The sequence below is a fragment of the Marmota flaviventris genome, chromosome 4, assembly GCF_047511675.1.
Source record: "Marmota flaviventris isolate mMarFla1 chromosome 4, mMarFla1.hap1, whole genome shotgun sequence".
Classification (NCBI taxonomy): Eukaryota; Metazoa; Chordata; class Mammalia; order Rodentia; family Sciuridae; genus Marmota; species Marmota flaviventris.
The window spans coordinates 53,100,521-53,115,895 of NC_092501.1; the positions used below are offsets into that span (position 1 = coordinate 53,100,521).

The 15,375-nt window shown below is 57.0% G+C and overlaps 1 protein-coding gene across 10 annotated transcripts in view; it reads left to right on the forward strand.

Annotated features, from left to right (window-relative positions):
* The window catches only part of Lrrc20 (leucine rich repeat containing 20), a 101,537-nt gene that overhangs the window by 63,207 nt on the left and 22,955 nt on the right, over positions 1–15,375 (forward strand). For all 10 annotated transcript variants that reach the window (XM_071611201.1, XM_071611202.1, XM_071611203.1 and 7 more), the window contains one exon: positions 12,648–12,815. In XM_071611201.1, coding sequence (XP_071467302.1) covers positions 12,648–12,815 — 168 coding nt within the window. The remainder of the gene's footprint in view (positions 1–12,647; positions 12,816–15,375) is intronic.

Sequence of the window (15,375 nt, forward strand, 5' to 3'; positions counted from 1 at the left end):
ACTTCTGCTTATTTAATGAAGCAGGAAATGAGGATTTTATGTGAATTTTCCTAAGTTTTGCATAAAATAAAATCCAATAAAACATATTTGCAAGTTAGATTTATCCCACAGGCCACCAGTTGAAAGATTTCCTGTACTATATCAGCATGGCCTCTCTCGTTGCACTTCATGGATGGAGAAAGGAGTCAGGGAGGAAGGACCTGTCCAGGGCCTCGGAGCAGTTGCTCACCTTGTCGGCCAGGGCTGCCTTTCAGGGCCACCTGGGTCAGCTCGAGTGTCCTCTAGTGCTGTATCTGCCAAGGCAGGGTTGGACCTTTGCTCTCCAGAGGAGAACAGAGGGTTGAAAATGAACGGTGGGGGTGCTTGGGGCCCAGGAAGAGCACAGCCAGGCAGGAGCTTCCTTTGGGCTGGACGAGAGGGCCTCCGTGCTTTCTTCCATTACCCGTCCCTGGAGCGCCTGCCACTTTCCACACCTGGGTCTACAGCAGGGAAACAAAGGCAGTACGCCAGGGTGTCACCCCGAAGGAGCCCAGGTTGGCAGGACAGACTCTGAGGCCTGGGATGCCGGTGGGGACAGAGTGCGGGAGGCCACTGCGGGAAGAGGATCGATCCCTAAGAGTGGCGTGGCTGGGCGGGTGTGGGGCAAGAGCTCTCCAGGGACTCGATGCTGAGGTAGTGGCTCCTGGGATCAGTCAGTGGGGCCAGGCCAGCAGCCTGGTCAGCAGGGCCTTGGGAACGCCTCTCAGAACCCGCTGTGGAGACGTGTCTCCTGACCCCCTTGCCATCCAGTCTGTTGGAGGGTACTGGGCTCCTTCCTCCTGACGCCCCCACATCACCGGGATATGAAGGGCGGCTGGAGCAGCTGCCGATTGGATTCCACACGGTGGGTGGCGGGACGTCCTGGCCAGGGCGGGGATGGAGCCGAGGGCCTTACTTGCTCTCAGCGAGATGGCTCTGGCCTGAGTCTTCATTGTGGTTTCTCTTTGATCAGAAAAACCCTCTTCTTTTATGTGTAAAGAGGAGGCCCTGGGAGGCCTCGCCAGCCCCACAGGAGAGAACCATCTGCCTGCTCCCAGGGCTTCACTGGGGACTCTCCTCTGTGAGGTTCATGTTCCCCCACCAGGATTGGGTCATTGTTAAGTGATTCCTTCCCCTTGATGGACCCACCGTAGGGAAGGAAGAAGCAAGACCAAGGAGGCCCCGGGCCCAGACAGGTTGGCTGGAATGGCAGGTGGGCCCTGTGCAGAGTGGCCCCGGGGTGCAGCTGTGGCTCTGCTGTCTCTTCCTGTCTCCCCACTTCCTTGCTGGTCACTCAGCTCTTTAGAGTGAGTGGTCCTGGGCCTGCCAGGCCATGAGGATACGAGACAACAGCTGTGGAGGTGAACCGAGACCCCCGAGTGGGAAACGCAGAGGCCTCTTGTTCTGCACTGGGCTCGGCCCCTCTCACCTGCACTTGGCAGAGACTCGAAGGCGGGCAGAGGAGAGGGAAGGCTGCGGGTCTGAGTGGTGGCTGCTGGTGTGGGGGAGGGCAGCGGCTCCCCAGAAGTGGGCCATCCTGAATGTCTGTTGGGGGGCCCGTTGGTTCTCTGGTTGGTGCGTGGTTGGAAGTGGAGACAGAAATCAGGGAGCTGTCAGTCATTAGTGGAGCCAGGCTGATCCTCACAGGGTCCTCAGTGGCTTGCTGCCTTGGATTCCTTCAGTCTGACTCCTCAGGCCGTTGTCCTTCCTGGGAGGACAGGATACCCAGGCCCTCCCAGCCCCACACTTGGTGTTAGATCCTTGTAACGCCCACACCCTTTGGAGATGATAAAACAGCTCAGAGCTGCCCGCGGTCCCAGAGGGGCCTCTCTTGGCAGGGAGGCAGGTGTGAGGGGCGGAGCTGAGGCCATAGTGGGCGCGGAGGAGGGGAAGTGGGCTCTGTTTGGGGCGAGTGGGGAGCCAGAAAGCCTCCCTCAGGGTTGACAGATGGGTAGGTGTTTGCCGAATAAATAAGGGGGAGTTTTCAAAGCATGTGTTTGGGAAACAGCTGGAAAAAATGGTACCAGACTGAATGTTGCAGACCAGCAGGATACAGGGTTGTCAGGGCCTGGCCCTGGGAGCTGTCCACCTGGGGAACATTCAGGAAGGGTCCTGGAGGGACGGTTGGGGTAGCCAAGAAGCTGAGAGAGACATGAGGACAGGAGGAGCCTTGGGCAGCAAGGCACGAGGTCAGGAAGGCTGGGGAGATGGCTGGCCTCAGAGGCCTAGCCCCAGGCTTTATCCTCCTCCAGATCCTGAGGCCCCTCTGCCCTTCACAGCGGGAGGAGCTGCTGTGGGCACTGCTAGGGCTCTGGCTGGTCCAGGTGGGCACGAAGCCCCGGCTGTTCTGGGCCGTGGGGCTGGGCGCCCCTGTGGAGACCAGCCCACCCCAGGGTCCCAGAGCTGGAGGAAACCCGACCCAGCAGAGGCCCAGCGGTCAGAGCTGGCCACAGAGGGTGGGGGCCGCAGTCACTCTGACCTCTGGCCAGATGGAGCTGAGATGTTCTCCTGGGCTTGTGGCACCTTCTCTGTGATTCTGTGGCAGTGACGGGTTTCTGGTCCCTTTTCAATGTTTTCTTCCGTGTGTGGCAGGAGATGCCAGCCAGCCATCAGCGTCCGGGTAGGACGCGCAGGATCCTCCCCAGGCTCTGGGCCTGCAGCAGGCGGGCACCCTGCCAGGCCTGTCTGCAGAGGGCCCCTGCTGCTCCCCAGGCAGCCCGCCCGCCTCGCCACAGGGCTCTTCCCACAGCGGCTCCTTTGAATGTTGCCAGAGAAAACTGCAATTTTCCTCTTTGCCTCAGCCAGCAGGGCAGGTGGGAGAGCTTCTCTTCCCCTCTGGCGAGCTGCCTGGATCCGAGGGCTGCAGGTCATTTCTGCTCCAGCCTCGCTCTGTGGCCGGTGTCCCGGGTGGGTGTGGGCAGAGGGCATGGAGGGGCTAGTGTGACGCAGCTGGGGTCACTGAGGCAAGGGTGAGTGGGACAGGCGGGTCCCTCTCTTCCTTGTGTTGTTCTGTCCAAGCTGCCACTGTCCACACGGGTCAGGAATCTTAGGAGGTGTTAGGGGGCCGAGAGGGACAGTAGACTGTGGGGAAGTACTTACCAGGGGCCTGGAAGGGCATCTTTCCTGGTGTTCTGGGAGGGGAGGATAAGGAGCAGGTGTCCCCTGTACAAGATAAGTCTCCAGAGCCGGGGAGCGAGGAGTCCTCTTGGGAAAGGCCACAGGGCCATCTCCTCCATCAGTTTTTACCATCCCTTCTCAAGGGGGCCTGGCCCCTGGGGTTACTTAGATGACCTCAGCAGAGGCCCAGCCGTGGCCCCTGCATGCTTCCAGGCCGGGGGTCAGCCCTCCCGGCAGAGTTAGAGGGACCCAAGTCCACGGGCCTCCCCACCTTTAGGATGGAACCCAGAGGTGGGATCACCGAGGTCAGAGGGCACGAGCGCCAGAAGGCTGTGCTGCGGAGAACTGAAGAACCGCTGGGCAGAGGCCGGCCAGCTGCAGAGCCAGAGGAGTACGTTCAGTCCCCCGGGAGGGAGCTGCCGCGGCCTGGAGAGGAACTCCTGCCACACTCGCAGGCCCTGGCAGCCTCGCTGCCCACCCCGCAGGGGGTTCATGCAGTGCACATGGGGAGGGGACACGCCTGGGACACTGGGACATCATGACTCTGAATAACTCTGATGCCTCTGTCCTCCGGGGCCCAAGCTCACGTAATCCTGTGTGACACAGGGTTCTGCAGTCGTCGTCCGTCCGTTCCCCGCCCCCCTTCCAGCTCTAAGTGCCGGCCTCCCCTGCTGCGCGCTGTGGTTTGGATGCCCCTCCCCCCACTGCCCATTCAGTTTTGGACCGTCCTTCCCGTCCCTGCCATACCCACCCGGCTCCACAGCTTCGTTTGTAAAAGTGTGTCCTGTGTACTTGTTTATGTTTTGAACAGGCACTAGACGCATTCAGGCCAAGAGCTGAAAAGGACACTTGGGAAAAATAAGGCTCTCTCAGTCCTGTCCCCAGATGTCCAGTTCTCTGTCCAGGCACCCTTCATTGCCAGTTCTAGAGATAGCCTCTGCCTCTGCGAGCATTTGCTGTTAGCATTTGTAGCCTGCCACTCTATGGGCAGGCATCGTTGAAGTCACGTTACAAGTATAAAATTATTCAAATCTTCTTGCTTCTGTCAGGTAGATTCTCTTAGTATCTCTCCTTACATGAGGAAAGAAACTGAAACAGAGAGTGTGAGTAACTTGCCCAAGGTCACACAGCAAGCGAAGATGGTGTTGGGACTATGGCTCCAGACCCAGAGCTCTTTGATAGGCTGGGCATGGGAGTAGGGTACTGCACTGCTTTATGTCTTGCTTCTTGGACTTGGTGGTATGTGTTAGATCTTGGCTCACGTTGGTACAGCGAGAGCTGCCGTAGTGTTGTCTTGGAGATAGAATGTTCAGTACCTCATTTTTGCCCTTGACCCAGTTAAAGGAGTGTTTTCAGGCCTACTGTGGAGAGAGTGGCTTTCGGGAACTTCTCTCCTGCCTCGTTACCCGCTGACCCTGCGGGCAGTAGTGTCTCTGGGTGAAGTCCTCTTGCACTAAGCACGGGCCATTTGAAGGACACTTCACTGCCAGACTCCACGTCTGACGCTGCCCTTTGGGGGATCCAGGAGTTGGGGGCGTGATTGCTCGGTGACACGGGGTCAGAGCCGAGGGACTGATTGGCCCTTGATGGCAGGTGTGTTTGGAGCTGCATTGTCCCTGAGGACCGGCTGTGTAATCACCGCGGGCCAGCCTCGCCGTACCTAATGGAGTCAGCAGGTGTCCCCGCTCTGTCCAGGTGGACCTCAGCACTCGGAGCCAGCCTGGCAGTTGTCCAAGTGAGGCCCACGTGCAGAGTAATCGGGGGCTTGGGGAAGGAGAAGTCAGTCCTGCAGGAATAGGACATGAAGACGTGCCATGACTGGGGCTCAGGCCAAGACACTGTGGCAGTGGGATGGCATGGGTCCATCCCCAGGGCCCAGTTGGTTCAACTGAACCTTGTAAGAAGAGAGCAGGAAGGAACCTTGGGAGCCCATAATGTGGCCCCAGGGACCTGAGGCCCTTGGCCCTCTCTGCCCAAGAGAAGGGCTGGGAGACCCTGTGCAGGAGGTGGGGTGCCATGACCCCAGGGTAAGGAGCAACACCAGGCCTTGCTATGCCTGTGTTCAGTTGGGAAGTTGGCACAGGAGATGATCAGGTGACTGAGGCTGTGGGCCTCACTGTTGTTCTTCCTCTGAAGTGGAAATAGCAGAGAAAGGGCAGGCCACATAGGAGATAAAAAGAAAGTAAATTCATCAGCATCCTCCTTGTTGATCTGACTGACCTCACCAGGTCTCAGTTTCCCTGAGAAGTGGAGTATATTAGTTTGTTTTGTGTTGCTATAACGAAATACCTGAGGCTGACGAATTTATAAAGTAAAGAGGTTTTTTTGACTCAGAATTCTGGTACCTGGAGGATCCAACAGAATGGTGCTGGTGTCCTGATGAGGGCCTGCAGCCCCGTCACAACATGGCTGAAAAGCAAAAGGAAATGGACCGTGTGCGGAAGGAGGCAAATGTGTGGGGTGGTCTCAGTCTATAATAACCCACTCTCTTGAAGACTGATCCATTCCTTAAGACCAGCATCAATCCTTCCTAAGGGCGGTGTCCCCATGACCTCTTTACCTTGCACATGACCCAGCTCTTAAAAGTCCCACCACCTCAACATCACCACACTAGGGACTAGCCTTCTAGCACAGGAAGCTCTGGGGACACAGTCAAACCACGGTCTAACCCGTAGTAGGGGAAGACACCTCCCTATTCCACCCAGGGTCTTGTGAGGTTGGATTGATGGACATAAGGTGCCAGGCGGAAGGTTCTCGTGATGGTGGTTCCGATGCTGAGATGATGGGGATGCTGTGGGGTTTAGAAGTCTGACCAGACCGTCAGCAGGAGGGCCAGCCACAGAGACCTGTCTCCACCCAGGGAATCGGAGATCCCAGGCCAAGCCTTCAGGAGTGGACACCCTGAAACTCAGAAGGGAGAAGTGGCCTCTGACCCGCCTCCGGGCAGACACGAGGCAGGACCTCGGCTCGAACTCTTCGCCAGGGAAGCGGGCCATCTGGTCGCCAGAAGTTTGGCTAATGCCGAGGGGATCCTGGGGGATGGCACAAGGAGAAGTGGGCTGCACGTGATGATCTTTGGTGGCAGAGGCAGGATTTGGCTGTAAGCACTGAACCTCCCGCATCTCCGTCCTCTTGTCTGTGAGAGGGTGGGTGATGTTGGCGGGTGGCCTTGCAGAGTGGTCCTGGAGACCAGGGGGCCATGTGTGGGGTCGGTGGAGACGGCAGGGGGAAAGCAGCGACGCAGTCTGGGTTCTCACTGGGAGCGCGGTAACGGCAGTGATTGTTCGGGGGCTGGAGAGCAGGGCATGGCAGACCCCAGATTGGCCCGTGAAGGCGGGGCCACTAGAATCACCTTCCTAGGTGGGACAAAAGAAAGTACAGGGCACCCACTAGACGGGAATTTCAGACGAGCAGGGAATGATTGGTGATGTGAATATGTCCCGCGACGTATTTGGGGTGTCCTTGTACTAAAAATGATGACGCTCAAAGGCTGGGGTGGGCAGCTCTCCTGGAGGTGAAGGCCTGGCCACCTGCTGGGGAAGGACAACAGCCTGTGTGCTGGGCCGGGAGCAGTAGGGAGAGCTGGGGAGTTCAAGGTCAGTCACCTTCGTTTGTCCCCCCGTTTACTTGTTCATTTGTGCAGCACACGTCTCCCGAGTGCCCGCTCTGCCTCAGGCCCTGGGCTCGCTATGGAGGGTCCCGGATGAACCCCCTCCCCGGGCTCCTGATCCGGCCCAGGTCCTAGATCCACAGCAGCTTCAGTCTTTCTTCTTGGAGCCAAAGCCTGACATCTTTCCGTACTTTTCCTGAACCCAGCCCAGGGGCCTCCTGGGGCACCGTTGTCCTCTTTGCTGGACCATGTCAGCCCTGCCTGCCCAGCACATGGCCGCTGTCCCTCACTGCCCCACTGCTGGTCCTTCTCCCTCTGTCCTCGGTGGCGAGCTGCCTTGCTCTCTCTGGGTGATACTTGCTAACCAGCAGTTCCCTGGTCTCCATGGTGGAGGGGCAGTGGCCTCACCGATGGTCAGCGTAAGGCAGCTCTAGGGAACAAGGAGCCCCCGATGCTCCACCATATCCAGCTCCTGAGGCGTCTCACGTGGGGGCTCCAGTGAGCCTTCAGGGACACCAGGGGCGAGCAGACTGTCCCAGGTGAGGGCGACGTGGGTAGCAAGCAGGAACAGACAAAGATCCTTTCGCTTGGCTTCTGTCTAGGGTCTTTGGAGCCTGGCAGAGGGCCACACACACCTGTCCCCTGCCTCACACCCTCCCTGAAGCTGGCCGTGAACAGCCCAGGAGGCAGACCCACTGGAGCTGCAGGCAGGAAAGCCTCTCTGAGACCTCTCGAGGGTGTCGTTGACTTTAACACAGTTGTAAGGAAGACCAGACGTGCTCCCCCGAGCAGCTGAGGGACACCAGGACCTTCCTAGTCTGGCTGTGACCGGGCTCTCATCTCCAGAGCACTGAACAAAGCCTCGTGGCTCTAAGCTTCCTGATGAGGTGGCCCTGCCTCTGTCATCCCTGTGCTGACCCGTGGCAGGAAGTTCCGGCCCCAGGCCCTGGGAGGGAAGAGAGCCTCCACCCAGCCTGGATGCTGCTTCAGGTCCTTGTGGTCAGGCTGCGCTGCTGGACCTTGTGGTCAGGCCGCTGAGACCTCCAGAGAGCACCCCTGGGATTCTCCAGAGAGACAGAACCAATGGAGGTAAACCCTCGATGGAAACAGACACCGCGTACTCGGGAACACCACAGTCCAGGCCAGGCCCACGGGCAGCTCCCGTAATGCCCTGGGAGTCCACCTTCAGGAGGAGGTGCTTGTGTTCTGAGTCACTTAGGGGTTACGATCAGACTCAACCCTGAATCGTGTGATAAAGGCTACCTTTTTGTTTTGTTTTGTTTTCCTTCTTTATCTCTTGGTGCTGGGGATTGAATCCAAGGGCGCTTTACCACTACATCCCCAGCCCTTTAAAATTTTTTTTTTTTTTTAATTCTGAAGCAAATTCTTGCTAAATTGCTAAACTGGCCTTAAACTTGTGACCCTCCTGCCTCAGTCTCCTGAGTAGCTGGGATTACCGGCATGCGCCACCCTGATCTTTTTTTTAATAAGAATTCTGAACATGTCAGAAAATTATAGGTAACAAACTCCCCACCACCAGTTCCCCTGGCCACCTCCTGAGCTGTGGGGTCTGGCCTCTTCTCTTGAGGGGACTGGGCCAGAAGGTTCTGAGACCCCTCAAGCTAATGGTGTGGCCACATTTATCTGCTCACTGCAAACCCCGGCTCCCCAGTGCCTTGGCCCCTGCAGGGACTTTCCCACCCAGCTGAGGGTGGCCTTGTGTTTACTGAAGCTTCAAGCAAAGAGCATGTTCTTCTCTTCTGAGCCTAAGCTCAGGCAGTTAGTGATTCGAGTCTAGTAGGTAACTTAGTACTAACCAGATTACTCATTCTCTCAGGGGCCATATCTACCTGCCTGTCCGTCTGTCTTTCTGTTCTGCGTGCTTACTGTTTTACTATGAGCCAGCCCTTCTGAAAGCCTGTTTTTGTGTCTTAATTCATTTAAACAGCACTGCAACCCCGTGTCTATTACCATTCTCCTTTTACAGTTGAAGAAACTGAGGCAAAGATAAATGAACAACTCGCCTGAGGCTGCACAGTCAGGAGGTGGCAGAGTCTGATTTTGAACCCCAGGACATCTGGCTCCAGAGCCTGCATGTCACCCCCATGCTGTCCAGCCCGTCTCCGTGAGCCCTGGGAAGAAGGTGCAGGGGGCCTCTCTCCCTGGGCCTGGGGTCACACCCTCACTTGTGGACATGGGCCCTGTGCCCTGGACATCTGCGAAGCCAGTAGATGAGATCGAGCAGAGCACAGCAGGTTCTGGGGAGGGAGGAGAGAGGGCTAGGGTGTGGGGACATAAGCACGCTGATATTCCCAAATATGGAAATGAAAATAAGCCTGGTCATTCAGGGACACTGGCTACTGCCTGGTCTGCAGCACTGAACACCTGCAAGCAGAGCTCTATCCTGTCTTCAAAAATGCCCTGTGAGCTGGGCGCGGTGGCGCTCACCTGGAATTCCAGAGGCTCAAGAGGCTGAGGCAGGAGGATCACGAGTTCAAAGCCAGCCTCAGCAACTTGGCGAGGCCCTCAGCAACTCAGTGAGACCCTGTCTCTAAATTAAGTATAAAAAGGGCTGGGGATGGGGTTGAGCTCAGTGGTTGAGTACCCCTGGGTTCAGTTCCCAGGACCGCCACCCGGGCCGGGCCAGCCTGGCTCCCTAAATGGCCTGTTTCAGGCTTCGATGGCAGACAGGTTGTGGACTGGGGATTGGAGGTGTCGTGGGCAGCCAAACCACACAGATGGTGGCCACATGTTCCTAGAACATGAAAGCTTCAAGAAACACCAACCAGCCAGGAAATCGGAATTTGTTCTCATGGAGAGCCCATTTCAGGGGGAAGTGGTTTCTGAGAGCCTCCGCAGAGCAGCTGCCCCTGCCTGGAATGTGCTCTCCTCACCCCCTTCCACCTGGATCATCTCCTGGAGCCCAGATGCTTTCTGCAGCAGCAGTGTCCAGTGAGAACTGAACAACATTATTTTTTGAGAAAGCAATAACAATTTTTTTCTTTTTGTATAAATAAAAAAGAACAAATCAATTTAAGGAAAAATGATGGTATATGTGAGGCAGAAATTTTAGTACTGAAATTCATCGATGTGTTCATTTGTGTGTTCATCAAATATTTATGGAGAGCCCTCTGTGGACTGGGCGGGGGTTGTGTTTTTCTACAACTGGGGCAAAGCCTGGTGTGTGTGTGTGCAGCCTGAGTTCCCAGGAGGAGAAAACAGGTCAATATGTCCAAACAGGTCAATATGAGAGGAAGCAGTGGACACTGCTGAGGTCAGTTCTGCAGGGGAAGGGGACAGCAATCAGGGGGAGGGGATTTAGCAGGGAGACATTTAAGTAAAGACACAGATGATGCGACTTGTCTTTAATCAGTAAAGACACAATAGATAGCCTTGTATGTAAATGGGTCCTGAGCATTTAAAAGAGGGAACCTCAAGTTCAAGGCTCTGAGGCAGCAGCCTGCACGGAGTGCTCAAGGAAATGCTGTTGGCAAAGGCACACTTGGGAAATACCAGACTAGATATTGTCCAGGGTCACCTCGACCCCTGGGACCTTCTAATGGTGGCCTGGATGGGGTGCTTTCTGATTAGGGTGGTGTTATCTCAGAACCTGACTGCTGAAGGCAACCTAGGTGAAAAGATGGAACTTGAGTTCAGGATGTCCCCAAGGATGGGACGGCAGGAGGCACTCCATGTCTCCCCTGCCTTATTTTTGCCTCCTGAGGGGAGAAGAGTTGTGACTCATGAAACATTTGCTGAGTGACCTCAAGGTACCCTGCAGGAGGCTGGTTGTAGGGACAAGATGAATCAGATGCACTTGCGCGCGCGCGCGCGCGCGCGTGTGTGTGTGTGTGTGTGTGTGTAGGCCCTGGGGAGGAGGCAGGGGTTCTGCTCACTGTGGGGAACCCTCAGAGTGACTCTGCAAGCCAGGCTTTAATCATGGAGCTCAGCGTGAGCACGAGCTTAGACAGGGGATTCTTGTTCCGGGAAAAGTGCCTTAAAAATCCATAGGAAGCTTTTCCCTTTCTTCTGCTGTCTGTCCTTAGAATGTTGGGGTGTTTTCCATTTGCTATCTCATGTCATTCAAAGCAAGGAAAAATAAAAACTTAGCATGAGTTTTTGCCATCCGTCTTTGTGTTTTAGAATGCTGGCTTTAAGTGCAATTATCAGAGCATTTAACCAGCGTGCAAAATCAAGAAATTATACGGTTTGTGCTGTGTGGCTCATTTCCAGGGGTGCCTTGAGTGGGCCAGAAGGAGCAACTCGAGCCAAGAGGGGGATCGGGAGTCCCCGCTGCCTGAGGGCAAACCCCAGCAGTGCCGTCCTCAGCTGTTCACGACCCATTCGGGCCTCAGTTTCGTCATCTGAACAAGGGGACTGACACTGACCTAGGAGGGTGGAAGGAGGAAGAGAGTTGGTGCAGACTCACAAGTGCCCAGCTCCCTTCCCCGCACGCACACTTGCGCTCAGGTCTGACGGTGGCTAGGTGTTTGCTCCTACCAGATGTTAGATTACTGTTCTGTTCCCTGGCCAGGGGTGGTTGGGGAAGTTGAGCCAGGTGTCTCCCCTTCCTAAGTTCCCCCCACCCTAAGCCATAGCAGATGGGTGGGGGGAACTTAGGAATCAGGACCTGCTAGGACCTGGTCAGGTGTGGGTGAGAGGCTCACTCCGTCCAAGACTCATCCTCCAGCAGGTCACCCACCAAGCTTACCGTGGTGCTGCTATCCTTGAGCCCTAGACAGGAGGGGCTACCAGTTGTCACCATGCTCCACCCAGATATAGCACCAGACCTATAGGCCTGACTTGGACCTTCCCTTCTGGGAGTGGTGGGTTGCAAGAGTCACAGAGCAGGGAGGGGAAGGGGGAGGCCAGGCAGGTCCTGGGGCCCCAGGGAACAGGGGAGCAGCTGCCAAGGGCCTGTTGCAGGAAGGCAGGCCAGGTCTGAGCTCAGCACCGTGACCCTAGCACTCCTTACAAAATTACAAGGGCAAAATGATGAATTCTTTCAAGATGGTGCACAGGACACCCCACCCCGAGGCTTCGTCACCCCTGCTCTGTGACTCCTGCCCAGCAGCCCTACCAGGCAGAGATGAGCATCAGCTCCCTTGTTCAGATGAGGAAACTGAGGCCGAGTGACGTTCTGCATGAACGGCTGTACGTGCGCAGTTGGGGTCTGCACCAGGCAGTGGGGACTCCTGATCCTCCTCTTGTAGCCCTGCATTATCCTCCCTTTGTGTCACTGACCCTGGTTTTGCCCCTCACCCTGCTCGCTCACTGCACAGGGTCTCTGTGGCCTCCCCAGCCTCTATCAGGCATTTCCGCTTCAGCCTCCACCGGGGTCCACCTCAGCACTGCCTGGGCCAGGTTCCCAGTGGAGGACTCCCGCTGGCCCAGCCCCTCTCCTGCAGGTTCCACTATGGGCTGCTGCCAGCTTTCACAGCAGTGGCTCTGGGGCAGGAATATAGCTAAGGCTCATTGCCTGTGACTGGGCAGGGAGCAAGGACACATGACATGGAAACACTGGCTGCCCTTGGTGGCCCCTGAAGCAAAGAGGGTCTTGATGAGTGGGGTTGCTTAGGGGGGCTTCCCATCCTGACCCACCCCATCCAGGCCTTGTCCGATGGGAACCAGCACATCCTGGCTCTTTGTCCAGGCCCAGGCTTCTGCTGAGAGCCTTCATTCTAAAGCCAGAAGCAGGTGGCTTCCGCTGGAATGATGGCAGATTCTGGGCAGTGGTGGGAACATCACTCTTTCCGCAGGGTCAGCAGACGTGGAGTGGGCCAATTAGTGGACTTCCTCTGGGGCCTGGGGCTTCCTTGCTGAGCCTAGGCCACCACCGGGCAGCAGTCACCGTGGTGTCTGGGCAGCTCCCTTCTCACCTCCTCTCCTTTCCCCCATGTAGAGCTCCACCTGGAGGGGAACTTCCTGCACCGCCTGCCCACTGAGGTGGGCAGCCTGCAGCACCTCAAGGTCATTGACCTGTCTCGGAATCAGTTTCAAGATTTCCCTGAGCAGCTCACCACCCTGCCCTCGCTGGAGACCATCAATCTGGAGGAGAATGAGATCGTGGGTGAGTTGCCACGTTAGCCCCTGCAGGGCACAAGGCTCTGGAGTTGGGCTGTCACAGGCCTGAGGGGAAGCATGGGCTTATTGGTCCAAGACACCTGAGCATAGAGTAGTGGACCTGGGAGGGTGACCAGTGTGTGGTCCTGCCACCTGCCAGGTGATGACTTGGGCATTGGCTTTCACTGGGGGGTAGATAGCCAGAGCTTCCTACAGTGTGTCCCTGAACCAGCTGGGCCCCTGTGGACCACAGGCGGTCCCTCTCTGAGTCTCCAGATGTCTCCAAGACCTTCAGCTGGTGCCCTCTGTACGCTTACTCCCTCTGCCTTCCCGCCTTCACAGTGAGCTCCTCCCTGTTGCAAAACAGGAACCACTGGACAGAACAGCCTCCCAGGGTACACCAGGGTCCTCTTTGAGCCCAGCCTCCCAGGGCCCTCACCATTGGGCACCCATGGTGTCTGATGTGTGCCTTCTGCAAACAGCAGCCCCGGGGGGCTAGGTTCTGCTGAGCGGGGAGTGGTGGGGGGGGGAGCGGCCTCCCTCCTCTGGCAGCAATTATACACCTTGCTGCCTCATCAGGACCTTGCAGAGCTGCGCGTCCTCTTGCCTAGCAGCCTAATCTCCTCAGAGAGAAGCGGGCGCCCGCTGGGTCGCAGGGTCTCCTCGCGTCCTCTCCTCCTCGGCCCTTCCTTCAGCTGCCCTGACCCCTTTCACCCTCCCATTTTGCCTCTAATTTTAATGCTGTTCTCGTGTCACCAGTGTTAATTCTAATCCCCTTCAGTTTTGCTCCTGTTTTCCTAAGTCCTTTTACAGTCATTATGCCATTTGATTAAAAGCAAAGCCTTTCAAGTGGTCTGGGCCCTCTGGTGGGGAGTGGCCTGTGCCTCATGCCGGAGGTGAGTGCCCATCTGTCAGGGATGCTGCGGGCAGGGCCATAGGCCTTGCTGACCTGTGAGGTTCCGGGGCTGTTGCCTGACCTCTGGGAAGCCTCTGGGGAGGGACTTGTGGTTCAGTGTTGAGCTCCAAGGCCAGGGTCCCTGAGCAGCCTGTGCCTGGGCCAGCTCACCAGTCACTTGGGCCTCTGCGCAGCAGAAGGAGCATGCCCAGAAGTGCTCCCTCCTGAGCTGCCCTGGCCTCTAGGCTCTGGCTGCTGGGCCCTTTGGCCCCTGCACTCTGGCCAGGCCCTCCTTGCCGGGTCCTCCCTCCCATGCCTCTCTGTCACGAAGGCCCTTCCTGCGCCTCTGCCTCCTTCCACTGCTTATCTCAGTAGGACAGGAACCCAGCAAGGGCCTTAGTAGCCATGCCAAGGCCAGAGCTGAGCAGGAGGGTGGGACAGGACCTGGCCTGGGGCATCCCCACTTCCCGACTGTGGCCTTGGAAGACTCACGTCAGCTCTCTGTACCTTGGTTTCTTCTCATCTTTCCTCTTGAAAGATAAGACCACCCCAAGAAGGACAGAGGTGAGAAGGGGACTGTCCCCCCAGCAGGGGAGCAGGTGGGGTGGGCATCTGTGCCTCCTGCAGTTCATGAAGTGACTTTCACAAAGTGTGCAGTGGGGTTGGGGGGCAGACTTCCTACTGCTTCCCTTCCCAGGACAGAGCAACAGCCCCTCAGCAGAGAGAGGCTGCTTTGGCTCCTTGCCTTCTGCAGTGACAGTAATGACTACTCATAGAAGCGTCTTGTAGGTTACCCACGACACTTGTGCATACTTGGGCATGTACAGGGCGATCACCCCCATTTGACAGATGATTCACCAGCCTTCATGGCCAAGTGCCTGTGCACACCTGGTCAGGTAATCGAGCCTCCTGCAGCCCAGTCTGGGCCAGCTCTGGGGTCTATGGAGATGCCAGAACAGGGGCAGGGCTGGGGGAGCTGCCCCTGTCCAACAGATGCTCAGCAGACCCCAGGGAGGCCACTCCATGGCAGAAGGCCATGGTTGTTTTCCCTCGGCCCCCAGAGGGATATGGAGGCAGTCATTGTCCCCTGGTTGGACTCTCCCCACTGTCCCCTCTCCCTGATCCGTTCTGGTTCGTTGGGTGGCTTCTCTCTTCCCACACCAGTAAGAGGGCCATGCTCCACCCTTCACAGCCCCGTGGACGGGGGCAAGCAGCGCAGGGCAGCTGGGTGGGGGCCTAGAGCCACAGCGGTGGTGAGGACTGTGCCAAGCCCTTTGGACTTTTCCAGGTTGTCCCCATCTCCTGCAGGATCTCGTTGGGATGATCAGCAGCAGCCTGGGCGCCTTCAGTGGCTTCTCTTTTCTGAGTCCTCAGGGCATTGGAAAAATAAAACCAGATTTTTATGAGAGAGAACTTTGAGACATATGAGTTGTCATAAAGCTTTAGAACAGTGAGTAGAGAAGAGATGGGGGGCTCTGAAGCAAGCCCCCAGGTCCATCAGAAGGACTCCACCCGAGGGACCTCCTGAAGGAGCCTCCGGCCTGCCCCAGTCACCCCCTGTTCCTGAATAGTGCTGCTTCTGATCTTCCTCCATCTTTGGGCCATTTTGGGGGAAGAGGAAGATCAAGGGCTTCATTCCCTGGAGGGGACAAGGCTGGGTCCTCCGCAGGGT